Source organism: Aphanomyces invadans, assembly GCF_000520115.1.
Source record: "Aphanomyces invadans strain NJM9701 unplaced genomic scaffold supercont1.49, whole genome shotgun sequence".
NCBI lineage: Eukaryota > Oomycota > Saprolegniomycetes > Saprolegniales > Verrucalvaceae > Aphanomyces > Aphanomyces invadans.
In genome coordinates this window covers 214921-240742 of record NW_008580194.1, presented here as the reverse complement: position 1 = coordinate 240742, position 25822 = coordinate 214921, and the positions used below count along the sequence as shown (strand labels likewise).

General features: G+C 53.5%; 10 protein-coding genes across 22 annotated transcripts; 7 read left to right on the top strand and 3 right to left on the bottom strand.

The window, feature by feature from the left end:
• Nucleotides 1-516: 516 nt before the first annotated feature.
• Nucleotides 517-2519, top strand: H310_13331 (hypothetical protein). The gene is made up of 10 exons (XM_008880795.1): nucleotides 517-872; nucleotides 966-1066; nucleotides 1122-1150; nucleotides 1210-1241; nucleotides 1298-1501; nucleotides 1602-1768; nucleotides 1815-1848; nucleotides 1895-1962; nucleotides 2019-2105; nucleotides 2156-2519. The coding sequence occupies exons 2-6, from the start codon at nucleotides 996-998 to the stop codon at nucleotides 1656-1658; spliced, it is 393 nt and encodes a 130-aa protein (XP_008879017.1). The 5' UTR covers nucleotides 517-872; nucleotides 966-995; the 3' UTR covers nucleotides 1659-1768; nucleotides 1815-1848; nucleotides 1895-1962; nucleotides 2019-2105; nucleotides 2156-2519.
• Nucleotides 2520-3028: 509 nt separating this feature from the next.
• Nucleotides 3029-4883, top strand: H310_13330 (hypothetical protein). 11 transcript variants are annotated; one of them, XM_008880790.1, is made up of 8 exons: nucleotides 3029-3075; nucleotides 3120-3173; nucleotides 3217-3363; nucleotides 3449-3632; nucleotides 3688-4279; nucleotides 4336-4505; nucleotides 4614-4741; nucleotides 4797-4835. In XM_008880790.1, the coding sequence occupies exons 4-5, from the start codon at nucleotides 3453-3455 to the stop codon at nucleotides 4267-4269; spliced, it is 762 nt and encodes a 253-aa protein (XP_008879012.1). In that variant the 5' UTR covers nucleotides 3029-3075; nucleotides 3120-3173; nucleotides 3217-3363; nucleotides 3449-3452; the 3' UTR covers nucleotides 4270-4279; nucleotides 4336-4505; nucleotides 4614-4741; nucleotides 4797-4835. The 11 variants fall into 11 exon arrangements, with proteins under 11 accessions (XP_008879012.1, XP_008879010.1, XP_008879011.1 ...); XM_008880788.1 differs by having other exon boundaries at nucleotides 3217-3632; nucleotides 4614-4883; XM_008880789.1 differs by having other exon boundaries at nucleotides 3120-3143; nucleotides 3247-3632; nucleotides 4614-4835.
• A 2917-nt stretch (nucleotides 4884-7800) lies between these two features.
• Nucleotides 7801-9443, top strand: H310_13329 (hypothetical protein). The gene is made up of 2 exons (XM_008880783.1): nucleotides 7801-8819; nucleotides 8862-9443. Exons 1-2 carry the CDS (start codon nucleotides 7883-7885, stop codon nucleotides 9392-9394), a joined length of 1470 nt encoding a protein of 489 aa, XP_008879005.1. The 5' UTR covers nucleotides 7801-7882; the 3' UTR covers nucleotides 9395-9443.
• A 473-nt stretch (nucleotides 9444-9916) lies between these two features.
• Nucleotides 9917-13369, top strand: H310_13328 (hypothetical protein). The gene is made up of 10 exons (XM_008880782.1): nucleotides 9917-10145; nucleotides 10199-10349; nucleotides 10398-10549; nucleotides 10602-10650; nucleotides 10704-11032; nucleotides 11087-11426; nucleotides 11479-11525; nucleotides 11578-11748; nucleotides 11808-12128; nucleotides 12173-13369. The coding sequence occupies exons 1-10, from the start codon at nucleotides 9942-9944 to the stop codon at nucleotides 12992-12994; spliced, it is 2586 nt and encodes an 861-aa protein (XP_008879004.1). The 5' UTR covers nucleotides 9917-9941; the 3' UTR covers nucleotides 12995-13369.
• On the bottom strand, nucleotides 12923-14356 carry H310_13327. 2 transcript variants are annotated; one of them, XM_008880780.1, is made up of 3 exons: nucleotides 14203-14356; nucleotides 13669-14150; nucleotides 12923-13615 (listed from the first exon to the last, which is right to left on the bottom strand). In XM_008880780.1, the coding sequence occupies exons 1-3, from the start codon at nucleotides 14333-14335 to the stop codon at nucleotides 13004-13006; spliced, it is 1227 nt and encodes a 408-aa protein (XP_008879002.1). In that variant the 5' UTR covers nucleotides 14336-14356; the 3' UTR covers nucleotides 12923-13003. The 2 variants fall into 2 exon arrangements, with proteins under 2 accessions (XP_008879002.1, XP_008879003.1); XM_008880781.1 differs by having other exon boundaries at nucleotides 13669-14356.
• Nucleotides 14357-14528: 172 nt separating this feature from the next.
• On the top strand, nucleotides 14529-16916 carry H310_13326. 2 transcript variants are annotated; one of them, XM_008880778.1, is made up of 12 exons: nucleotides 14529-14801; nucleotides 14856-15023; nucleotides 15068-15189; nucleotides 15237-15314; nucleotides 15362-15529; nucleotides 15585-15645; nucleotides 15692-15793; nucleotides 15871-16014; nucleotides 16067-16251; nucleotides 16305-16418; nucleotides 16480-16623; nucleotides 16674-16916. In XM_008880778.1, exons 1-12 carry the CDS (start codon nucleotides 14549-14551, stop codon nucleotides 16725-16727), a joined length of 1593 nt encoding a protein of 530 aa, XP_008879000.1. In that variant the 5' UTR covers nucleotides 14529-14548; the 3' UTR covers nucleotides 16728-16916. The 2 variants fall into 2 exon arrangements, with proteins under 2 accessions (XP_008879000.1, XP_008879001.1); XM_008880779.1 differs by having other exon boundaries at nucleotides 14856-15189.
• On the bottom strand, nucleotides 16835-22572 carry H310_13325 (hypothetical protein). Its single transcript, XM_008880777.1, has 6 exons — nucleotides 21644-22572; nucleotides 21326-21591; nucleotides 19266-21259; nucleotides 19148-19218; nucleotides 17116-19089; nucleotides 16835-17062 (listed from the first exon to the last, which is right to left on the bottom strand). Exons 1-6 carry the CDS (start codon nucleotides 22405-22407, stop codon nucleotides 17035-17037), a joined length of 5097 nt encoding a protein of 1698 aa, XP_008878999.1. The 5' UTR covers nucleotides 22408-22572; the 3' UTR covers nucleotides 16835-17034.
• A 273-nt stretch (nucleotides 22573-22845) lies between these two features.
• Nucleotides 22846-23936, top strand: H310_13324 (hypothetical protein). Its single transcript, XM_008880776.1, has one exon. The coding sequence runs from the start codon at nucleotides 22877-22879 to the stop codon at nucleotides 23765-23767; it is 891 nt and encodes a 296-aa protein (XP_008878998.1). The 5' UTR covers nucleotides 22846-22876; the 3' UTR covers nucleotides 23768-23936.
• Nucleotides 22854-24929, bottom strand: H310_13323 (hypothetical protein). The gene has a single exon (XM_008880775.1). The coding sequence runs from the start codon at nucleotides 24898-24900 to the stop codon at nucleotides 23836-23838; it is 1065 nt and encodes a 354-aa protein (XP_008878997.1). The 5' UTR covers nucleotides 24901-24929; the 3' UTR covers nucleotides 22854-23835.
• Nucleotides 24930-25071: 142 nt separating this feature from the next.
• On the top strand, nucleotides 25072-25813 carry H310_13322 (hypothetical protein). Its single transcript, XM_008880774.1, has 5 exons — nucleotides 25072-25197; nucleotides 25250-25297; nucleotides 25351-25401; nucleotides 25447-25596; nucleotides 25662-25813. Exons 1-5 carry the CDS (start codon nucleotides 25087-25089, stop codon nucleotides 25710-25712), a joined length of 411 nt encoding a protein of 136 aa, XP_008878996.1. The 5' UTR covers nucleotides 25072-25086; the 3' UTR covers nucleotides 25713-25813.
• The last annotated feature ends 9 nt before the right edge of the window (nucleotides 25814-25822 follow it).

The following is a 25822-nucleotide window of genomic DNA, read 5'->3' as shown; positions in this document are numbered from 1 at the left end:
AAATTGACAGTGTGGACATTTTAAAAAGTTTTCTCTATTCTATAAAATTTCGTAAATTTAGAAAAATATTCACGCCTCTCCAATTGGCCAGGTGGAAGGTACACAGATGGTGTACACCATGTGTTGACTCGCACATTCTTAATCCAGGTAGCTCCGATATGCACGACGTAGTATATTCAAGAGTGAATTATGTAGTTTTATCTATTGTCCCTCCACTATTGAGATCTTCTCCAAAGATATGGAACCGTATGTAAAGATATGAAGCTGCCGAGATGGCAGTGTCGGTGGAGAGCCACCTCCAACACTCCCCTGTGGCGATGCACCGCGCTGTCTTGAGGCGGTTTCCTTTTCTTGTTGCAGGCTAGGTTGCTGGGTACCTTGTTTTCAATTGTCGTTCCAACTTCAACTTTTTCGTGGGACAATCGCTTTTGTTTCGTTGTGTTCCACCGATTTTGATTGGCTTGTGAATTGATCAGTCCGTTTGCCATGACGTTATTCCTGAATTTTTCGATTGCACGGCGAGTTGATACTTAGTAAGCACATCGGCCAACATGTCTGCCGTGCCAGCATGAACCAACTTGAGCGTGCCACTGGCAATGATGTCGCACAGCAATGTGCTTGGATCGGTCGCTTGTTGTGTCGTTTTGCGCCGTCACAATCGCTGCCTTGTTGTCGCAGTGCAGTGTTGTTGTCCCTTGAGGTTCGCCCAGGTCTTCAAGGAGGCCACGGAGCCAAATGCCGTCCTTCGTTTCTTCAGCTGCAGCGACGTACCCCGACTCACACGTCGATATCGCCACGATGCATTGTTTTGCTGACTTCCATGAGACGGCGTCACCGCAGACGAGCCAAACAAAGCCAGTCGTTGACTTGAGGTCGGGTTTTGTGGCCCAGCTTGCGTCACCAAAACCGATAAGTGTCATGTCTTCTCGACGATATATAATACCCACATTCGTTGTTGCGCGAAGGTAGTGAAGGAAGCGCTTGGCCCCAACAAGATGTGGAATGCGTGGGTCATGCATGTGGCGGGACAAACGCTGACTGCGTGTGATATGGTTGTGTGCAAGTGGTAAGGTACATGAGGCTTCCAACGATTGCACGAAATTCTGACTCGTCAGTCTTAGGTTGGTTTGGGTCATCCCATGCGCCATCGGTATCCTCCACTTCTGATGTCGCTTGACCATGGGACTCATGCAATTTGAATCGCTTCAGCACGCGTTCTGCAAAACGCTGCTTGTGATAAGGTAAGAGTCTCCTCTTTGAGGTCCCGCTCAATTTTGATCCCAACGATGTACTTTAGCTCCCCTTGGCGCTTGAGGTCCATTTTCTTTTCGAGCTCGTCAATAACTGCCTCCGCCCGCGATGCGGTCTTGGCCGCCACGACAAAATCATCAAACTACTTGCAAACCATTTCAGGTTTGCCATCAACTGTGCAAAGGAAGAGACAAGGGTCGTGTTGGCTTGCCACGAAACCAAGGGAGATCATGATTTTCTTGCAGCGCAGGTACCAGGCAAGTGATGCCTGCTTCAATCCATATAGTGTCTTCTTCAGTAGGCATACCTTCCTCGTTTTGTCTTCGTAACCCTCAATTTGTTTCATGTAGACTTGGATTTCGGGTGGCAAGTCGGCTTGGACGAAAGGGTTGTTTGCATCGCACTGAACAGCAACGAGGCTACGGGCACATATCCAGGCCATGACGACCGGCGAGAAGGTTGCGTCGAAGTCAACGCCCTCGACTTGGGAAAATCCTTTCACGACGAGGCGTGCCTTGTAAGCCACCAATTCTCCTTCTGCGTTCTTCTTCTTCTTCGCGTAGACCCACATGTTTCCGATGGCCTTACGTCCCACCGGTAATGTGTCCATTGTCCAAGTGCCTTGCTCTTGCATCTTCTTTAGCTCACGGAGTTCGGCGTCGCGCCATTGCTGTTTCTCGCGGCAAGACATGGCTTCAGCATGCGATTGAGGTACGTCATCTTCAAGTGATGGTAAGGCTACACACGACAACTCAAAACCTTCGTAGACCATTGTTGAAGCATGATCACGATGATTATGGTCGAAGTCTATTTCGCCGAAGCGTTGTGGCGAACGTAGTTCGCGAGTTGGTCGAGTAATCGTCGGTGCAAGAGTTGGTGTCGTCGTAATCGGTGGGACACGTAGGCCGCTAAGAGTCGACGGTTGCTCCCCTCTTCCGACATCTTGCACATCAAGCCTGAAGAGGTCTTGATGCAGGCGGCACTGGGTTTCCCACAATTCTTGTTTGATGCTGTTCGGAATTGGTGCTGATTATAGGCGCTTGGCGATCTTGTGCAGTTTGCTGCGAAGTTGGATTTCGTTGCCTTCATTCGACGAGGGCATGGGCGTCATTCATGATCCTTTTCGGGGTCCGGTCGAACGGCTCCCCTTCATCGTCAGAGCTGTCATCATCGCTGTCATTTGCTGTAGCCAAGTACGAGTCGATGGGGACAGGCGGGTGGAGGAATTCACTTTCGTGGAATGTGACGTGGACGCCCGTGGTGACTTTATTGTCCTCGAGATCGAACAAGCAGTAAGCCTTCATGTTTTCGGCGTACCCGAAGAATTCACATTTGTGGGCCTTTGGGGCAAGTTTATCTCGTTTGGTTGGTTCCTTAATCCTGTTGTAGGCGACACAGCCAAAAACTTTGAGGTTGGCTAGCGTGGGCTTGTGTCCCGTCATTATGTCAATCGGTGTCATTTGGTCTTTAGTGTTATGGACGATGCGGTTCTGAATAAAAATGGCCGTATTAACCGCTTCTCCCCACCATCGGCGAGCCAGACCGGATCGGGCCAACATGGACATTGCCATTTCCATGACAGTCCGATGCGATCGCTCGGCAATTCCATTTTGCCATTGATGGTCTGGTTGGGAGCGCTCGCGGTGGATGCCTTGTGTCTTGAGCCAGTCGCGAAATTCGTTCGAAGAATATTCGGACCCACCATCGGTACGTAGTTGCTTGACTTATCTTCCTGTCTGTTGTTCGCTCCATGCTAGGATTTTCTTGAAATTTGCTTCTTGTGTAGCAGCGTCCGTTGACTTGACGAAGCGACCAATGTTATCGGTTCAAGCCCGATTATCTCCAAAATATAAATTATGCTTTTGTAGGCCGAGGCCACATCGATACACACGGTATAAAAAATGCAGCCACCCACAGTTTCGGTCCGCACTGGTCCTTTGGTATCACTCACTCAACATTCACCAGCATTGTAGGTGCGAGTACTTGTTTTCGGAGCTGGCAACATGTGCATATTCGAGACGACACAAGCAGGACAAGGCGAGTCAATGTCTCCCGAGAGATCAGTCAGCAATCCAAGTCCCAGTTTGGAGCAATATTTGAGTGTTGCGAGCGGTACGTGACCCACTCTTTCATGCCATAAATGCTAAATTGTCATTGTTTTTTGTGGTTCTTGTGGCGTTCGCCGCCACCGGAACAGTCGTATGGCCTTGGAGCACATATACTTTCGCTGGTTGTTCGAGGATCCCGTTGGCGATGACCAAGGAGCCAACGTGGATGCCGCACTTGCCGTGGCCAAACGAGACGGAGCATTTGGAGTTGCGACAGAAAGGGCAGGGACAAACACAAGGGTCATTGGCATACCATCGATGACCAATACTTCAGTAAGTGTCAACTTGTTCCCATTTGATGTGTTGGTGTCTAACGTTCCCATTTTAGTTGCTTGGGCAACATGACCATTGCGACGATGATTGTTCTGTCGCAGTCCTCAAGATTATACAAGTGCTCTTTCGCCCCTGTCATGTAGGACGACGCCCCCGAGTCGATGATGATCTTCGTCGTAGTTTTGACTGCGTTGAGACTGAGACGGGAGGGACATGGACTGGCGGGACTCATACCGAGACTGGAGGGACCCATGCTCAGACTGGAGGGACCCAATTTATCATCGGAGGGACAGATGCTGAGGTTGGAGGGACACATCCCAGCAAACAGGAAAACAAGGTAATTCGGAGCAGCACTGCCAGATTCGTTTGTCTTCGCGGTCGATGGTGGGACAGAAGGTGGATCTCCGCGCAACTTGGCACGGCACTCTCGTTTCCAATGTCCTGGTTTGTTGCAATGGTGGCAGTTGCCTTCTCGTCTTTGTCCACGGCCACCACCTCTACCACGACCACGTCCGCGACCACCTTGGCCGCGCGAGTTGTCAACAGCACTCAGTGCTCGTACATCGCCCATATCAGCGCTTGGAGATTGGATCGCTCCGTTGGCGAGAGCAGCTTTATATTCAGCCTCCAAAAGTGATCCAGCCGTCGTAAGTGTTTGCAATCTTTCAGGCAACAAATTAACTTGGTGGAGCACAATGCGTAGGCACCAAGGCATGAGGGGCAGAAGCTCTGCCACAGTCATATTTTCGTCTTCTGCGCATCCCGAAGACGTCGAATCAGGTTGAAGAATCGCTCGATAAAAACTGCCAGCGTTTCCATTTTCGGTTCCCATTGAATTCCGTGGTACTCGGCAAGCAAGCCGATCTTGTCCAAGTGCGTCTGTGGCTCGTGGTGAAGCTTGAGCGCTCCGTAATCCTCGAAAGCTTCGCTCAGTCCATCCACATGTTGATATTGGTTTGAACTGATTGATTCTATGATTAGGCCCAAAGCCTTTTGAGAGTCACGGGCGTATGTTGCCGCGTCGACTTCAGGGTATTGCCCGCGATGCCAGTTCGTCACGGACTTGCGCTCGTTCAGTCGCTGTCATGGTGGATGAGTGGCGGTACAGCGTATGAATCAGGCCCTTTGCCATTAGCCGACCCTTGATAAACGTATGCCATGTAGACCAGTTCTTGACGCCTAACAAGACCATGTTCTTATCGAGTGTTGGGCTCATAACCTCTTAATCCAGGAAGCTCCGATGCGCACGACGTAGTATATTCAAGAGTGAATTATGCAGTTTTATCTATTGTCCCTCCACTATTGAGATCTTCTCCAAAGATATGGAACCGTATGTAAAGTTATGAAACTGCCGAGATGGCAGTGTCGGTGGAGAGCCATCATCCAACACACATATCATGCATACAATCACAAGTTTACACAAGTAATAGATGCTAGAGAATTCGGGACAAGTTGCTGTCCGATCGCCCTTCGAGCGTGCTGTGAAGTGCGTCCCACAAAGGACACCAGATCTTGGTGCAATCGACTGCCCAATCCGGAATCCCAAAGTAGCCTCTCCTTCGCCACATGTAAAACGAACAATGTCTTAAAGCGATTTCAAGCTATTCTAGATCTGTGTTGACCTTCGAAAACGAGACACAACGGATGAAGCGCGCCTTCTCATTCATCGTAAAACTCGACAAAAGAAACAATTTAGACAGCAAAAACATGAAATGATCCATTTTTCATCAACGTCAATATGTTCATGTTGATGAAATGGTTCTTTTCATGTGTTTTTACGGCCTTGGCAGGGCACCAATACGATTGCACGAAGTAATGCGTTTTCGACGGGAAAACTGTCATTTGGCACTGTGTCAAGTCGGCGGAAGTAAAGCGAACGAGCAAAAACGGCCTCAAGGGAAAACCTTTTCTAGCGCCTGAACCCGAAAATGCTGACGTTTACCACCGAATGATGCTTAATTTATTGTCAGCAATTATGGCAGAGATGCCATGTAGATTAGAAGTACGGAAAAGATAAATTGTACGACTCAATTTGTGAACCAGAGTAGTAGTACAGTTGGCCTCAATCCCAGTGACTGTGTTTAAACCAAAGTCACACCACATTGCCTTTGCGCAAAATATACTTTATAAGCATTTCCTCATTTGGCACTGGCAGTTTGAAGAGAAGTACATGTTCTGGATGACATCTCATCAATTCTTCCAGAATTGGTTGATCAATTGTGTTCAGTAAATGTGTATATTTTTGAATTAATTAGGAGAACACTCAGTCACCAACGAAATCACACAAGCTCCAAATCAGAACATGATACGTACAATAGAAAGGTAAAATGCCATCGTGAAAATAAAATTCCTTGCATAAACGAAGCAACTCCAGCGCGCCAAAGACAGACAGTCAATAGCGCCAAAGTGCTTCATAGAGCACTTTCACTTAATTCATTTCACCTTTTTCGCTCGCAGGCAATGTCCCACATCGTATGAAGACACTGTAGTCTTTTGTCAGCGACACGTACACCTGGAAGTGGGAGAATTATGATATCTATTTTCAGACATTTGTTGCTCTGACGAATGTCCATATAATGTTCATGCCTTTGAGAGATCTTGATGGACATGACTACCACAGGTATTTCAATGGACATGTGTCCTCGCCTGAGCGCAAACGAATCCGATGTTGTGGTTCAGTAAAGGAGCCTCGAGAAAGACGCAAACAACGCTTGAGCTCACTGCTTCCAATCGGGGACATTTCACAGTATGGCGCAGATGCGGATATCAATTTTGGTACAGGCGAATGTAGTACTTTTAATTAGGGTGTAATAATAAATTCTTTGTTCAATGGGTAATTTAGTGTAAAGTGACCTCATTACAATTTCACAACAGTCAAACATCATCACCTTTCGTTTTGGTGACATTTCCCAATTGCCTCACAGTATTTTCGAAATGTGACGTTTTTGCAACTCACTTCGTTGTGTTTCAAAGACTTCTATTTCAGCCAGTCACAAATTTACTAGTCTGGATGCCTACTACACCAATGCCCGCTCGTCGAACGCCGAACGTACATATGAAATCTATTTCATTCAAAATGGTTTAATATGCAATTAATGTGGCCAACCTGTACATTACATTCGATGTTCGATCAATACATGTACTAGTATTGACAAAGGCTTTGCTTTTGGCGTGCGCCAAACTCATACACAATTGAGAGATGCCAACAGAAGCCGAGAAAACTCGTGTCTTTACAACGTTAGATTGGAAAGCAGTGGTCTCTCACAATGGAGTCGCCTTGACGACAGCTCGACGTGTGATTCACAGCACCATGCCAGTCGATTCAGCCGGGGTGGAGTGCGAGCGTCGCTGACCAAGATGACACCAGAGACAGTCTCATGCCGTTGCATTGTTTTGAGTCCGTCCACGTAGCTATCGTCTGGAGAACATGCTCAATGGAGAGTAACCATTGTCAATACATGTACTGATCGAATTCGAATCTACAGGTTGGCCACATTGATTGCGAGATTAAACCACTTTGAATGCATGGATTCCAGGTGTACAGATTGATTGTTATGTACTGTACTTCGACGCTGGATAAAATTGTAACTTCGGAACCACATTGATTGCTGGTTTGGCCACTTCGAACGGGCAGTGGTGTAGTAGTGTGCATTAACGAAATTGAATTTGGTTGAGCTTATGTCGTGGAGAGACTCGTTATTTTTTGAATTTGTTGGATTCCGATGGTCGGCACTAACAGAGAAACATCAGAATGATGATCCATGACAACATAATATTTTTGATCGTTGCATACCGTCTCTTCACTCTAAAACATGGTCGATCGAAGTCGTTCGTATTCTTTGCGCAGTTATCCGATTTTCATGCGGCTGGACGGAGCAGGAAGACGCTGCAGCCCCTTGATCGTTTTCATCGATGATTGGGGAAAATGTTCACGTGAATGCTACATATAGGATTAGCTTGTGTCGTTAACTGTCGCGTTAGGGATTGGACTGGACCGACTTACACAACTCAAGTCAGGGAATTCTAGTGTTGCATTATAACTTGAAGTTTCCTGGGTTAGGGTTGTTTTCAAATCGAGGGCACGGTTGGTCAAAAAATCCTGCGCAAGAAACAATGCCGCACCTGAAAACTAATTTCACGACTTTGATAGAACGTATATTTTGAGCATTTAGAAAAGGTTTCGTGAGATCCGTTGTGCACTTGCATGTCTCGCGCATCATTTTTGCGATACTCACCTGGCTAGCACTGCGATGGCTGCTCCCTCGAACCCCCAAACGCGCAAGGCAGGAAACTTCACGTATGAGGTGTACGCGATCGACTACTCCATGCACCGCGAGCATCGAAACAAGCTCTTGGACCGCATGTCGGCCCTTCCGGCGCTGGCCCCGTCTTCGTTCATTGTCCTGCACGGCGGGTCCGAGTTGAACGAGTACGACACGGACACGACGGTGCCGTTCCAACAAGAGAGCATGTTTCAATACTTGTTTGGTGTGAAAGAGCCCGATTGCGCCGGTGCGCTCGATTTGACCACACGAAAGTCCTTGCTGTTCGTCCCCCGTTTGTCCGCTGAGTGGGCGCTCTGGTGCGGCGATCGCAAGCCTCTGGATTGGTTTCGCACTCATTACGGTGTGGACGAAGTGTTCTTCGTCGACGATATGGCGGACGTACTAGAGTCGCGCGGCGCCAAGACGCTGTATGTGTTGCACGGGGTGAACTTGGACAGTGGTTTGACAACTCAAACAACGTCGACGTTTCCAGGCATTGACAAATTTACCGTGGACAAGTCGGCGCTGCACAATGAACTTGTCGAGTGTCGAGTGATCAAGACCGAGAAGGAGCTTGACTTGCTTCGTTGGGTCAACCGATTGAGTTCGGCAGCGCACATTCAAGTAATGAAGACGATCGTGCCAGGCATGGTCGAGTATCATGCCGAATCGACGTTCTTGCACTCGTGCCACAGCAAGGGGGGCGCCCGCTTTCACGCGTACACGTGCATTTGTGGCAGTGGCCACAATGCTGCTGCCCTCCATTACGGCCACGCTGGCGCTCCCAACGACAAGGTTCTTGCCGACGGCGACATCTTCCTCAACGATATGGGTGCTTCGTACCACGGATACGCGTCGGACATTACGTGTTCGTTTCCCGTCAACGGTGTATTCACGGAAGACCAAAAATTCATTTACAATGGTACGTGCTTCAACGTTTCGACTAGCCTAATCGAACGTGCAGGGGTGCTCAAGTCACATGAAGCAGCGCTGAATGCAATCAAGCCGGGGGCTCACTGGACGGACATCCACTTGCTTTCCCAGCGGGTCTTGACGGAACACCTCTTGGCTGGTGGTCTCTTGCAAAACGGCACGGTCGATGAATTGATGGAAGCCGAAATCAGCGCATATTTCTATCCCCATGGTCTCGGCCACTTGATGGGCCTGGACGTGCATGATGTAGGTGGGTACCTCCCTGGGACCGGCCGCACCGACACGCGAATGCTCCGGAAGCTCCGCTGCGGCCGCGTGCTTGAGAAGAACATGGTGGTCACCGTGGAACCTGGTTGCTACTTCATCGAAGGCCAATTGGAGGAATTGCTGACCAACCCGGACACTGCCAAATACGTCAACCAGGACGTGCTGCGTCGTTTCCGCGGCTTTGGCGGCGTGCGCATCGAGTCCGACGTGATCGTGACGGAAACCGGGTTTGAAAACATGTCCCATTTGGTCCCTCGCACCGTCGAAGAGATCGAGCGCGTCATGGCATCGCAGTAAAGCGTTCTTAATGCATGCTCACAATGCCAGTCATGGTGTTTCCAACACAGTCGAGCCTTGGCAACAGTGACGCCCCACACGTCGCGCATGCGCATCGATCGGTGTAGCTGCTCTACCACACGCCGTGTTTTTTGCGGTGTTTGGTCTCAATGTACAGTAGATTGCGAACGCCAACGCAACGCCTTTGGCCCTCTTGTTTACACATTGTAGAACTACTGCCGTCCCTTGCCCCCCCCCTTCCTCACTTTCAGTCACTGTCAGCACCATGGCAGCACGTCCGGGAGCTGCCATGGCGCTGAAAGTGAGGAAGGGGGGGGGCAGCGCGGTGCTGCTCTGGCGGTGTCCTTTCTGGGAGATAGTGCTACTATACCCATCGAATTCAAATATTGGATACAAAATATCGGCACGGCGAGGTCGGTACTACTAGTTCTACTAGATCATGTTGAACTACGATTGCGAAAACTGGGTGTTATCCGGATACGATTCCACGCCAAGCACACCTACCGCGTGCCTTTTGCCACAAAAGAAACGGCAGCGCTGCACGGAGATGGCTACCAACAGCATGGGAAGTGTGTGCAACACACCGCGCGACCACACGAGGGCTGCGCGCTACAGCTCGCATAGCTTGATATCTATAGAACCGTCGGCGGTGTATCCTCCCGTTGAAGGCGAAACGTCATCGAGCGAGAATGCAATCAAAGCAGCCATGTATGGATTCATCAACGCGATCTTTTTGATTCCCGTGACCATGGTACACTTGTCGGGCAACGATCGTAGGTCGCCGTGACTGACCTTTCTCTGTAGAGCTTCACAGCCATTATTTTCAGCGACCCGTTCTTTCAACCATACATGCCAGCATTGGTGAAGCTCGTCGGGTTTTCCTGCGCCGTGCATCAAACGACATTCACACTCAAGAGTTCCCTTCCGTTTGCAATCGGTCAAGTTCAAGACGCAGGTATGCTCCCCTCGCATTGACCGTGGTCAAACTCATTGTTGTTACCAGGCTTGATCTTTTTGTCCGCTATTTCGTCGTCCATCGTCACGATGCTCAGCGCTGACAAGGATCTGCCTCCAAGTGCTGTAATCGCGACGACTCTTGTCACGCTCAGCTCTGCCACGATGCTCATGGGCCTTGCCCTGATCTTGACTGGACACGTACGCTGCATCCCATGCCGTGTGCAGCTCCTCCGACTCTTGCTCTCCGTAGTATAAACTCGCCAGCTTGGTGCAGTACTTGCCCATGCCTGTGATAGGAGGTACACATCCCTTCAGCGCAATACGCTGGATGCTGACATTTTGACTTGCGCAGGCTACTTGTCATTCATCGGGTTTTTCTGCTTGGAAGCGGGGATGGGATTGATGGCCGGGGTCGAGATCAAGAACATCATGGACTGGTGGAAGCTGAGCAATACGGCCGCGCTTGTTCACATCCTTCCCGGCATCCTCTGCGGCCTTGTGCTTTTTGTCATGTCGTCGAAAGTGCAGCACTTTTTAGTCTTGCCCTGCTGTTTGACGTTTATTTTGCTGTCGTTCTATGCCTTCTTGGTCGTGTCGGGGCTGACCTTTGACGACGTCCGCCACGCTGGGTGGGTGAGCTACGCCCCGGCAGCAGTGTCGTCACCGTTGGACGTATTTGACGTGAGTCGTCGACACGAATGAATACCCTCGTCACTTCATGGCCTTCTGACGTAGCTGTTTGATTTTTCCCTTGTGCAATGGCGCGTGATCCCCAAGCAAATCGTCACTTGGCTCGGCATGTACTTTGTCGTTGCGTTCTCGTCGAGTCTCGACGTCGCCGCCATTGAAATGAATATGGGGACCGAGCTCGACTACAACCATGAACTCAAGACTGTCGGATGGTCGAATGCTGTGTCGGGACTCTGTGGCGGGTTCACGGGGTCGTACATTTTTTCCCAAACCATTTTCACGCTCAAGTCCAACACCAACAGCCGCATCCCCGGCATTGTCGTGCTCGTGTCCGAGTTGATCATCTTCGTGTTGCCGTTGGCCGTCACCGCGTACATTCCAAAGTGTAAGGGCCGCGGCGGGCATGTTTAAAGTGTACCCACGGCGTGCACTTGTAGTCTTCTTTGGGGCATTGCTGTCCTTGATTGCGATTGACCTGATGATGGTACGTGTGCCTGTCGACCGATTTCCGACCGCTCGTCGACTGTCGGCCATAGGAGTGGCTCATTCACGCGTTTTGGAAGCTCCGATTCCGCGAATACCTCATTGTCGTGTCGACGTTTGTCTTGATCAACGTCTTGGGGCTCGAATCGGGGATGCTCGGCGGCCTCGTGTGTGCCATGACCAATTTTGTGTTCACGTATTCTGAAGGGGTGTCCGTCCTCAAGGTTTAACAACCCACTTCACTTGAAGGCACGCAGTCCGCTCATGTTTTGTTTCTCTGCAGATGTTCAGCCGCAGCCGCGTCCAGCGCAACTATCAAGACCGCCAGTACTTGACCAAGCACCAATGTCAAATCGTGGCGCTAGAGTTGCACGGGTACTTTTTTTTTGGGTCGAGCATCCGTTTGGTGGAGCATATCAAGAACAACATATACGTGGACGCGTCCAAGTCGAACCGATCGATCGCGAAGGAATCGACTCCGCTGTTGGTGGGCGGCGTCGAGTCGTCGTTTGCCGAGGAGGACCCGACTCGGTTCATTTGCACGCTCAAGGACCTCGACGACCTGCACGGTTCGTCGCTTGGTCAGCGCAAGACGATGCTCGAGGTCACCCTTCTACCTTTCGTCGAGGGACTCACTCGAAAATGTAGCCGGAAACGCGCCCGACGCAGTTTCTGCTCCTGGACTTTCAACACGTGACGGGCATTGACGCGACTGCATCTCGCAGCTGCTTCCAAGCAATCAAGACGATCTTGGCCCGGCACAGCATCACCCTCATGTTCTCGCGCATGTCGGCCGATTTGGAGCGCCAACTCGAAAAGAACCAAGTGCTCAACGACGCCGACGCCGACAGCATCATGATCTTCAAGTCGGTGGATGCCGGTCTCGAATTTTGTGAAAACATGTTGCTGAACGAACGCCCGCCACCGACGCCGTCCACTGCCCTCCAGGCAAAGGATTTGTTTCCCAAGGCCAAGAGGACGACAATTATGAACGTGTCGACCCTCACCAGCGTGCTCTCGACCGCGCTCGAGTCGTGGTCGACCGACGGCGTCAATCTGCTCGTCGAACCGACGCACAACATGGAAAAGTATTTTACGAAAAAGGTGCTGGCGGCCGGCGAGCGTGTGTTTTCCCAAAGCGATACCACGAGCAGCTTGTTTGTGGTCGGGTCAGGCGAGCTCGAGGTGTACAAGGAAACAACGCACTCGTCGGCACCGAACCGAATTATCAAGGTCAGCGAAGGCTCCCTCGTCGGCGACGTGGATTTTTACCTCGAGCAAGAGCGATCGTTCACGTGCCAAGCCACGTCCCCATCGGTCGTGTATGAGCTGACGCGCGAGTCGTTGGACCGCATGGTCAAGAGCGACCCACAGCTGTGTACTGCGATCCAAACCGTGTTCCTCAAGTGCATGAGTCTGGGCGTGCACAACCATTTATTAGTCAACCACAACCCGCTCTCCGACAAGTAGGCAGGCTGCCTACACTGGCCCAGCACACACGACACGAAATGTAATGCCAGCTTGGTTCAATTCTGAAATGAGTGGAGTATTGGCAAATGCCGACGCTGTCGTGAGCACGCCGCGGTCCACGACATGGCCGTCCAGGATGACTTTGGCACAGCGCGTGACCATTCGAGACGTCGCAACGTAGCCTGGCTCTGGGCCGTGGACACTGGTGACGACCTGCCAGTCGGGACGCCCCCCACTCGTCGCAAGGGTTTTGTACCCCTTGCCAAAAAAACGCACGTCAAACGTTGTTGTCGAGAGTTCCTCGTCGGTCGGGCCTTCATGGCTGAAATATCCAAATGTAAACACGTGCGGGTATTGAATCAACAGCGACCGTCCTGCTTCGAATTTGCCCAGGACGAAAAGAAGCACTCCACCCATGAACAGCAACGCGAACGTCCAAACACTTGCAAAGGTCGCGTAAATGGCAAAGCGCACGGGGGTCGTGCCGTTCTTCTTTGCTAAGTACCGCTGGCTGTTGCGTACAATGGATGCATCGGCGCCGGGGAACTTGACCACGTATTTCTGCACTCGCTCGTCGTACCCGACCGTTTGCAATTTCAGTTTCGGTCCCATATACGAAACCTTGCGCGTTGTTATATAGCGCTCACTGTCGCACTCGATGGGAATGCACGTACCGTTGTCACATTGCGCCGGAGTTGCTTCAGTTCGTCGACTGCTGCCAGACCCAGCACAATGCACTCGTACGTGGTGGCATGGGCTCGTTTTCCATCCGACGAGATGAAGGCTTCGATGCTGCTACATGCTCCACCGTTGGGAAACTGTTGCGTGGTGAAGATCGTGCCCATGTCCGACGGAATACTGTCAAAGCCACACGCACTCACGACGACGCTCGCATTCTTTTTCGCGTCGTCACCATATCGCAGCATCATCGTCTCAATGAACTGAGGCTCGCCAGAAATGTCCACATAATGCGTGCCCGCCACCACACAGCTCTTCACGACGGGCTCACCAAACCGCCGAAAGGGGCCTGTGCAGTTGATCACAAGTGTTGCCGATTCGCACATCGCCTTCAACGAGAGTTCATCAAGGGCATTGGCGATCAGAATTGGTATGTCTTTCGTGTCAGGCACCTTGTTCATGATCAACGTCTTTGTTCCTGACAAGTAGAGGGTATTTCGGTGACGACTTGACAGATGTGTACAGACTACCCTCCAGTTTTTCCTTGCTCCGGCCAGCTAAAGCCCACTTCGTCGTACTTCCATACGTCTTGGCCCATTCCACAGCAATGTGCTGGCCCGTGTACCCCGACGCACCGAAGATCACGACGTCGAACTCGCGCATCGCGGCAACGTTCTCAAATACGCTCAAAGGGTGCAAAGGTACTAGTAGTCCTTGTTTAGTAATCATCACTTACTACTTTGCAACTTGATATTTGTAAACACAATATTACACCAACCAGTAGTACTAAAAAGGTCTCACCACGAAGAGCAGGTCATTTCGGACGAAATACACTACGCTTGACTTCAATTTCACGAATTGGTTGGAAGATAGATCATGTTGCTGCTGCGCCGGTCGAAGCATGCAACGCCGAGTAGGACTTGGCCCTGTGGACAGGATCTGTGCAAACTGGTCCATTCGGATGCGCCACAAGTGGACGACCACGGCCACGGCCGCTTTGCTCGCATCGCCAACTATATCCGATACCCCAACCACTTTCCCATCACGATGACGGTCAAGGAATTCAACGCCAAGTACATCGATTTGCCGTCAAAGGCGCGCGAAACGGAAGATGCAGTGTCGCTTGCTGGTATGATTCATTATTGAGCTGATGCGCCGCCGCTTACCTGATGTGTCTCTGAAGGACGAGTTACGTCGATTCGATCCGCGAGCAAGAAGTTGGCGTTTTTGGACATTTCCAACAACGGCCATGGGGTGCAAGTATTGGCCGAGAAAAAATACTTTCAAAGCAGCGATGGCGATGCCGACTTTGAGAACGTTCACGAGTCGCTTCGTCGTGGAGATATCATCGGTGGATTTGCGTGATGCAATCGACCTCACGACATGGTGCGACAGGAATCCACGGATTTCCCGGCAAGTCTGGCAAGGGCGAGCTCAGCATCATTCCGCGCGAGATTGTTGTGCTGTCTCCGTGCGTATCAGCAATTCCCAATTCAAAGTACGGCATCAAAGATCCCGTACGTCGGCGAGCCATCGTGATCCGCCATGCTGACACCGACTCCAGGACATTCGATTTCGTCAAAAGTACCTCGATCTCCTGACAAATCCCGGCGTGCGCGATATATTTGAGACCCGCGCCAAGGTAGCCATGCCACGTTTCGCCATTTCGTTCATGGAATGCTGGTGTAGGTAATCCGGCATATTCGTCGGTACTTGGAGGACAAGGACTTTATCGAAGTGGAAACTCCGATTCTGTCCACGTCTGCAGGTGGCGCAGCCGCCAAGCCATTCAAGACAGACTCGCGCGCGCTCAATACGAATTTGTTCTTGCGCATTGCCCCCGAGCTGTACTTGAAGGTGCGTCGGGTGTTGTATTTCGTGCATGGCAAGTAGTGACGTGTGCCTTTTGCAGCAACTCGTGATCGGAGGCATGGATCGTGTGTTCGAAATTGGCAAAGTGTTTCGAAACGAAGGTGCGTCCCCCGGAGCGATGCTTGGAACGTGCGTCATGTGTGCCAGGCGTCGATCCGTCGCACAACCCCGAGTTTACCATGTGCGAGTTTTATCAAGCGTACGCCGACTACAACGACTTCATGGCGATGGCGGAAGATATGCTGTCCGATATCCTTTTGCATGCATGCGCCACATTCCTTTTGTGTGCTTTGTTCAATCGATTTTTCCTTGACCTGTGTGTGCACGTTTGGTTTTGTCCGTCAACAAGTCGTATATCGTGCCCACGGAGCACGGCGAGATCGACTTTACGCCACCGTTCAAGCGCATTTCCATCGTTCGTGGAATTGAAGCAGCTATCGACGAAACACTGCCGTCGATGACCGACCCCAGTGCGCCCACTTTTGCGATGCATGGCTCGAATAATGCACTGTCGTTACGTAGACCTCATCTCGAAACTACTCGACATTTGCCATCGCCACAATATTTCGTGTCCCGCTCCCCACACCGCCCCTCGCATCCTGGACTGCCTCGTGGGCGAGTTCCTCGAGCCGCAGTGCAAAAACCCCACGTTCTTGACGGACCACCCGGCGTTGCTGAGCCCGCTCGCCAAGGCCCATCGCGACAACGTACCTGCGTTAGGACGTCTTCTGTCTCGCATGCAGAACATCGCTTTTTGTAGGCCGACCTCACCGAACGGTTTGAGCTGTTCGTGGCCGGGAAAGAGCTGTGCAATGCGTACACTGAGCTGAACGATCCGGACGAGCAGCGCCTGCGCTTCCAGTCCCAACTGGCAGTACGGCCGCCCATCCACCCATGTCTCGATCGCATGTCTAACTCGGGGATACCGTGTGCAGGATCGCGACCTCGGCGACCAGGAAGCCCACGAGAAAGACGAGGCATTTTGCACCGCGTTGGAGTACGGTTTGCCTCCGACCGCTGGGTTTGGCATCGGCGTCGACCGTCTCGTCATGCTCTTGGCCCGAGTGGCCCATATTCGAGTGCGTGTGGCGACATGAAAAGTGGACGGCCGTCCTCATGCTCTCTTTAGGAAGTCATTTTGTTCCCGACCATGAAGCCCGACCAGCACGCGTCGTCGGCCTAGCGCATCCGAATGAACCTCCCGCAATGGCCGCCTATCGGTCGCGCCGACCGACGTCCACAGAGAGCCACATCGCCGACTCCACATAAACGAATCCATCCTATGCGCATCCCCAGTCATGCCGTACTTGATAGCCGCATTGCGCCACGAGCAAAGCACGACATGAATCTTTCATTTTCGTCATGTGGCAAACGTTGGTTGCTTGCGCACCCGCTTCTCTCGTGGTGGCGTCGTCGATTGGCGGCAGTCCAGCGCATGAAGCACCTGCTTTCACCACACGCAGCGTCATCCAACACGCCGTCGACCGGGACTACTTCTTCGACGACACTTCCGCTTCCCTATGTATCCATCATGCACCATGACGTCGCAGACCCACCACACACACACGAACCATGGATTCACGCGGTTGTCGTCAGTCCCGTCGTCTTCGTCCCACGTGATGCGGAGAGCTTCCCACGGAAGAAGGCCGTGCTGGTCAAACGGCAACGACCCCGCTGCTACGCCCGTGTAGTACTCGGTTGGGTTTCCCTTTGGGTCCCGATACAAGATCCGAACGCGGTCGCCCGACTTCCATGCCCGCCGAATGGCCGATTCATATCGCTTCGAGTCGATGATATACTCGGGCAGTCGGTTCTCCAGCCGAATGATAAAGACAAGTCGGGTCGGGAGTTTGTCGTTGTTGTTCGTGCGCACCATCGTCGTGGCAACGTCCTTGCGCTGTTCTCGCGCAATGTCGCCAGCCGCGGCCTTGAGCTCGGACGCGTGCTTCTTGACCAAGTTCTGGCAAAGCGTCACGAGATGGCGGGCCATGGGTGGCAGCGTCGGAAACCTTCCTTCGCAAAAGAGCTGGCAGTTGTCCGCCATGAGCTTGACGTCGCCGACAAACTCGTCGACGGTCTTGTACTTGCCGTCGTGGACGTTTTGCGAGATTTTGGACAGGTCCATCGGATGCACGATAATGTCCGTGTACGTTGGAAAGTCGGCTTTCGACACAGGGTCGAGAAACGGACCAGCGTCGGGCTCTGCGCGCAATTTGCTCACGATGCGCGCAAGAATGCGCCCAAGTTTTTGCACGGCCGACGGCGACGTGCACAAGTAGCTGCCTGGTGCCCGCGCCAGCGCTGCGTCCGACTCGGGCCGGAGTGTCAGCATCGCGTACGGGTCACCGCTGCCGTGGTGGTACGAAATGTGCGTCACACGACAGATCAGTGTCGTCCCGACCAGCGGCGCATCGCACTTGACGGGTTTTTTGTTTTTTCGATCGGCCTTCACGGCCTGGTCGTGGCCATCGCCAAAGTACACAACCTGCTGGTCGACTTCAGGACAAAAGTTGCGCGAGGGTTTCGGTCGCAGCTTGAGCCACTCCTTGCGATCGAGCTGGACAACGTAATCGATAAATGCGTCGACGATAAAACACTTGTCCAGCAAAGCCATGACCAACACGAGCAGCTGTGGAAACGTTCGACTTGCCTCCACTGCGCTTCGCCAGTCGTGGCGTTTGCGCTTCCACACGTCCTGGACCAGGTCGTCGTTCAGGCTGGTGAATAAATACTGTTCCAACTCGAGCACGAATGGATAACACGCGGTCGGGACTCTGTCGACGGATTCAAGCGATTCCAGCCACTCGCTCTGGCGACCAAACGATTGCTTGGCGCACCCGTTTTCGGATACATACCCCACGAGCGTGCGCACGGCGTGGATGTATGCGTCACATGCACTCGACGTGACCGAGACGTTGAACGCATCCAGTGTATCGGTGGGAAGCCCCACGACATTGGCCGGTTTGGACGGCACCATCTCGTCCCGCGCAATCTCGAGAAATTTGTCCATGCCGGACACGATCGTGTCGTACGCCGACTCGAGTCGACTGTGCAGCAGAGACTCGCGCACGCCCTTGACGTTGAGCCATTGCAGCAGCGCCTTGACGTCGCCTTCGTTCGTGTAAACCGAAAACGACCCTTCCCATTCGTAAAAGAGCCACCCCGGGTCGAACAGCCAGTACCGGCCGTGGAAGCGATCGCTCCCGAGCGGTTCGAACCGCACCGACAGCGCCTTGAGCCGCTCCATCAATTGCTGTTCTTTGGCTTTTCGTTCGAGGGCAAACGCTGACTCCTCCGCCACACGCTCGTTGGCAATGTTTGTGTAAAATTCCGCAATGAACTCGTGCTTTTTCTTGGTGGCGTCTGAAAACACATTGTTGTAGTTGGTCGGAATGCCTTGGTTGATACACATTTGGCGAAATTCATCTTCTCGCTCGCGCCGGTTCTTGTCCGCGTGCCGCCGCACCGCTTCCACATCCCGTTCGACTTTGCGGTAGTCGCGCAGGATATCAAATTCGAGCTCGACGTTGCGTTCAATCGCCGCCCTACCCTCTGTCCTTAGCCCAAACACGACTGCTCACCACGATCATCAATCGTTTCTACCGAATGGCCGGGATATCGACGAGCGCTTCGGTTGCCCACTTCAACGCCCCCACGCGATGAACCAGCGGCAGCTACACAGCCAAATCATGCAATGCAGCTATACAACATGCACACTTACTTGAGAAAACTCCCCCACACGCAATGCTTCGTGCAGCTCGACCGCCGCCAAGTCGTCCACGACCGCTTGGTTTCGCCGGTGCAGTCGGTCGTGTTGATCGACGGCGAGCCGCGCGTACTCTGCTTCAAAGAGGTCCGACAGCGCCACCGCCGTCTTCCCGATGTCTGTGTGCTCGCCGTTGTATCGAATCGCGTTGGCCCAGATCAACTTGACGTCGTGGTGGAAAGATAGAGGGTCGCGTTCGTACGCCCCCGACTGCAGGCGAGCCTTGACAGTGCCCAAGTCCATCGGCGTCGAAACAATGTCGAGGTAGTCGGTTAAACCGAGACCCTCGACATCGACCGGTTCCAGGAACGCGGCTGCGTTCGGCTGGCTCGCGAGAAGGCGAAGGGCCGCCTCGCATCCGACCAAGGGGTCGACAGGCCCAATGTACTTGTCTTCGGGACGAATTAGTGCGCGGAGCACCTCGGGCCATGTAAAGATGGACAACTTGTCTTGGTGCAGCTGCTCCTGAACTCCATACACGTCCCCTGCGGCGCTGGGCACTTGAGGACCGTTCGACTCTAAGATCGTGCGCAGTACCGCCACAAACACTTCTCCCAACGCTGAGGCCGACGCGTCGCTGCAAATCCCCACGAGAAGCTGCGCAAACTCGAGTGTCGGGCATTCTCGAATGAATGGCTTGTACGACACGAGCGTTTGATAGGCCATGAGCAACTCGCCCAGCAAGTTGCCCGGGATATCCACTTGCGGAAATGGCGTAGCTGGGTACGGCGGCCGTTTGTCGCGCTCGGTCTCGGGCAGCTCGAGCAAGACTTCCATATCTTCCATGGGGTACTTTTTCTTTTCGAGGCGCTCGCTTTCCTTTTGCTTGCGCACTTCGTCCTTCTTGAGCCGTTCGTCTTCGACCTTTTGTCGTCGATCGAGCACTTCCTTCTCGCGTTGCAGCCTCTTCGCCTCGCTCTCGGCTTTGGCCTTTTCCGCTTTGGCCGTGCGGACAATGTAGCTGTCGTGCATGCGTTGGAGTTGTTTGAAAAAGGCCGAGTTGAGCCAATTGCCGCCGTATTCGTCGCCCAAACTGCCCATTTGCGACGCGACAAACTTGAAGTTCTCAATCAAAAACTTGGTTGTCAACGGATACCGGCCCAAAATCGACTGCTCGACCACTTGCTGCAGCGTCGCCCGGTACGACAGCCCTGGGTTTTTTGGCAGCCACTCGCGCAGCACCGATGCAATGTGAAAGCACGCTTCAAAGAGCAGCCGCGGCTTGGTGAAATGGCTCCGGTACGACCAGTGCGGCAGCACGCCCGAGATCGGCCCGGCAATCTTGTACCACGCACGGGCCGTGATGACCCACAGCGTCGGATCGCCGTCCGTGTAATCCAAACACCAGTCTGAAATCTCTGGCAGCCACACGCGCTGTCGAGCACACGTCGCGGGGTATCGAAACCCGCACTCGAGCAAGTCGAGCTCCTCCGCTTTGCCTTGCACCGATACCGAGTGGACTCCATCGGCGCGCATCAAGTCGTCCAAGTCGGCTCCAGCAACTTTGGGCGTCATATTGTGGACTTTGCAGTACGACGACGACGATGGCGTCGGCGGCTGCGCGGGAATCGCAGACGTCGAAATGGGACATTTGGTCGCTCGAATTGGCTTCGAGTCGCTGCTCGAGTCGTCATGGTGGCCATTCATCGACACGTCCTGTCTCGGTTGAATCCCAGGCATGTGGTGGCTGCTACTGTCACCGCTACTGCTGCTGTCGCTGTCGCTGTCGTCGCTCTCGGTGCTGCTGCTACTGGTACTCACGTTTCCAAACACAGCACCGTCCACCTGCCCCAACTTGTGTGTCCGTGTCGCGCCGTACGGGTACTGAAACGATGTAAACTTCGCCGAGAAGGCGGGCGTTTTCGCGGCAGCAACGACTCCACAGCTTGCACCGTCAAACTGGTCCAAGCACTTGCTGCCGTCGTCGTCGCTGCGGGGCGTGGTCGCATCTAAACCGAAATGCCCATGGACATCCGAGGCTGAAAGGTTCCCAAGGGTTGTTGTGTGAAGCATACCTTTGCCATCGTCAGAGGACGAGCCATCGTCTTCGCTCGAGTCGTTGGCCGCCGCGATGGCTGTCGGTTTCCGTCGCTTTGCCGACGACGTTGCGGGTTTCCTCGCCTTTTTTCGCTTTCTTGACGTTGGCACGATGTCTGGCATGTAGAATCGAATCGGCGGTGGCAACTCGGACACCGGAAGCGGCTGAATCACCGTGCCAAAGCCCATGATCACGGGCCGCTGTTCGCGCGGCAGCTCAAAAATGTCCAAACTGATTGGGGTCCTGCGCCGCGCATCATCGACTCACACGAGGAAAGAACGCACATCACTCGTACCCTGCTTCGTCGCAAAAGTAAAACATGTCCAAGTTGCGCAACACATCGCCTTTGTCGTCATGGACGTTGAACAGCGCCGCGTCGAGGTCGTCTTCTTTCACCTCCGTGATGGTCACGTTCGCGACCATGGACGGGTCAACGAGACCGAGCTCGATCTTGCCCCGGCATTCCTCGGGAGGGACGTGGGTGACACTCACGCCAGGATCTTCCCCTTTCATCAAATGAATCGTGGCATTGGATGCACTTTTCAAAACAGGCACGCGCTGGTGGATACCAGGCGATGGAACCAACCTCTCGACGCTATCTGTACTGACCAGTGCAGCGCCCTGCTTTGATTTCCTCGGCGCTGTCGCTGCGTTTGGCGTCATCTTCTTGCCCTTGGCCGGTGGACGTCGCTTGGACGCTGACTCGGTTTTCTTTGCGAACGCGGTTCTGGAGGATGGTGATTTTAAAGCGATTGCTGCTTGTGTCTTTTTGTACGGGGCACGTTTGGATTTGACCGTTTTAGACGACGGAGGCGCAGCGACGGGAGGCTCGGCTGGTGGAGGCGGCGGCGGAGGGGCCGAGCGATGATGGTGATGTCGTCGTGGAGGTTTTCCATTGTCCGAGTCATCGTTCGAGTCCGACGATGAACTGGAGCCACTGCTGCTGCTACTGCTACTGCTGCTGCCACTTCCGCTCAAGAGACTGCTGCTGTCCGATCCAGAGCTGGACACTCGACCGTCGCGAGCAATCAAGTCGGCCAGCGTCATCTCCGTGACCATGTTCAACTGCTACTCTTCGGCTGGGAAGAAGGATTCGACTTGCCGCTTTGAACGTCTCGATCGAATGGCGAAGGAACGCGGCGGTGGCGGCAGTTGCGTTTCGTCCCAGTCGATGCGACGGGCAAACTTGTGTTGGTGGGAGGGATCCCAGCACCACCACCACCGCAGCTAACTCGCCCATTTTAAATCGATTTTTTCGATCGAGTTGGTCAAAATAAACTCGTCAAACTCCATGGTTGTCTCAATTCGGTGATCCAGCAGCCTCCATCCAAACGGCGCAACCCAATGCGCTTGCCGTCAACGCGCGGGCTGTCTGGACGTAGCGGCAGCATGTTCTATGCCGATTCGTAGCCCGCCTAGCTGTAGCGCTGCCCATGCGATCCGTGTGAACTGCACATGGGAAGCTACCGGCATTTCTCAATTTAGTCCCAATTGAGTCTCGAATAAAACGGGCGAGGTGCAATTGACGATGCTCAACAGGCCGCTGCCCCCTGGGCGGCGAGCGCCTCGCTCTGCCATCATCAAATGCGCACCCAGCACCGACGAAGCAAGTGCGCTATCAAGCCAAGACACACAGACGCCTTGTGACAAGCCCAAGGAAACTGACGATGGCGACATGGAGAATCTCGAGTCTGGTCGGACGATGCAGGAGCTATGCATGGAAGACCGCCACGTGTCTGTCGCCGAGGTTCACGAAGCGACACCAGGTGATGAAGTTGTCATCGTCGCTGCAAGCAGTGATGTCGAAGCTCCTGCCGCCGTAGCGTGCGTCGTTCCCACCGACAACTACCACGTTGTGGCCGCATGCAACGAGGATGTAGCAACCGAGCCGCCAGCTCTGCCCGTCGTGGCCACACGGCCCACTGCAGCGACAGTTGAAGTGGACAGCTCTCCAGCATCGCCATCCTGCGACACTCCCATCGAGCGAGTGCCATCCGTGCAAACTCACATGGCGTCCCCTGACGATGTCGAGTGGTATGGCCTGGACCGAGTGACGCGCCCATGGACTGTCGTGCCCGAGCTGCCGCCAGTGGAGTCGCTCGAGTGCGTCTACAACGACGATGCCCGCGGTCTGCAGAAGCGCATCCTGCGTGCCGTGAAGTGGTGCACCAACGCGGACAAAGTCAAGCTGGACGAGTTCAAGATCAACTCGCGATTGTTTGGGAATGGATTCATGGACCCCGACGAATACACGCAGAGCATGGCACACGAGTTGGGACCGCTCAACATGCTGGTCATCGTCCCGTGCATGCTGCGCCTCCAGCCAGACCCGTTGAAGAAGCAGCTGCTCTACATGGCCCTGCAATCGTATCGTACCAAGTCGATGGCGACGTTGGAGGCACTCGTCGTTCGAGGGTAAATTCATCACAGTCAACAACAACAAAGGGGGGCTCATGGTGGCCACTGGCATGACACAACGCATCCACGTTAGTGGCCATCGTCGCTCGCGAACACGAGGATTTCTTCGTACGATGGATACGATCGATTCGTGGTGTGCTGGTTGTACAAGAGCGCCGCTTGCTCTTCACTCGGGCTTTCAAACGTGTGGTTGTTTTGCTGGGCTTCTCGAATGAAGAAGTGCGCAAACGCTTGGGACGCCAGGATCGCGTCGTACGAGTGGTCGATCGCGTAGTGCGCGCCGAGTTTGTTGTGGCCAAACTCGTACGGGTTCTTCTCCGGGTGAAACTGGATGCCGTAGATTGGCATCGTCCTCGCTTCGATTGCAGCCACGTACACAACACCTTGCCGGTCGACGGATGTCGCGAGCGGACGAAAGAACGCCCGCAGCACCGGCGTTGCCATGAAGTGGTCGAGTGTGATGGCCCATTGATGGTAGTTGAACGAAAGTGCCGCGGTCTCGAGCGCGCGGAACGACGGACTGAACCCGAACATGCGACTCGTCTCGAGCGCGTTGTCCAAGAACGTTAAATTTGACGTCACGTTTCGGGCGTCGACGTGGTCCAAGATGGAATGGTCCTGACTCGACAGCTTCACGAGCCATTCCAGGCCGAGGCACGTGCCCCACAGGGGAAAGTACGTCCCGTTCGAGTTCACCTCGATCGCGTAGTTGTACATGAACCAAGCGCTCTCGGGGGGGTCTCCGTACCCTCCAGGAAAGAGGACACCATTCACGCTCGACAGCAGACGCGCTAGCTTGTCCGTCGACGTGTTGTACGGAATGCGGACGGCACGACCACCCGCGCTTTCGATCCACTTCACGTACGACGACGCAATGAACTCGTCGTGGAAGAGAGACTCGTGCGCGTGGATACCAATGATTGGGTTGCTCGTGACGACCGGACGCGCAGGCGTGGACGTCGCCGCGCCAGCAACGTCGGTCGATCGCATCGTCGATGACAAAACAGCTACGGCTGCAAGGCCACCCACCACGACACCAGCCATCCCTATCAAGGCCAAACGTTGCCACGAACGACTTGGCTCATCACACTGCTTTCCTGCAAGAAGAGGAAGCCGATCCCCTGTGCTGTCCATGGCGCTGTCGCCGGTCGTTCGTGGTGCCAATGTCAATCCTGAACGACGCACCACCACGTGTACAGGTCATTCTGCCTTCAACAATACAAATTACAAGTAAAACGGATTTTACAACTTCCCACCATAAACATTACTTCACCTGGTACTATTTTGACCGAAGTTGACGCCGTTGAGGCAATTTGCAGGATGGCAGCAGTATCGAGCGCGGACGCGGCGGCCGACTTGACGGCGTCACTCCAGGTCGAAGTATGCGGTAGCCAGGAATCCCTCGACCATGACAGCGGCAAGTTTTACACAGTGAGTTGCTCGACCCTTGACATTAGGGACGTATCGGACTCATGTTGCTCAGGAGTACGTATTGCGCTGCACGCTGAAAGGAATGGACGGGAGAACGCGGGTACGGCGAATTCAGCATTGCGGTCGGTCCTTTGACGCGAAAGTGTCATGCAGACCTGGGATACCCTCCGTCGATATCGCGAGTTCTGCGCCATCGACATCTTGGTCTCTTGCACACTCTTGCCCAACACATCGTCATGTTGTTGATAGCTTCGGGAAAAGTACCCGCATCTGGCGAACTCGTTTCCTTCGCTTCCTAGCAAGAAATACTTGGGCTCGTCCTTGTCGGCAGAGTTCGTCGAGCGGCGCCAGCGCGACTTGGCCGTGTATGTCGATACGCTGCTATCACTGTATCCACAAGTACGTGCGTGCGCGCTTTCATGCGCTGCTCCATGCATGAAGCTCACATCAAACCATCTCGACAGATTGTGCAAGACGAAATCGTCGACGAGTTTGTCGAAATGTCGTGCCATTAAGAGAAATCGTCACGATGAAAATCAACTGCACCATGACATAGCGCGGCATCACTCGTTTGCCGCTCGCCACAGAGGCCACAATTGCTAGCTCGCGGCACTCAGGTGATAGA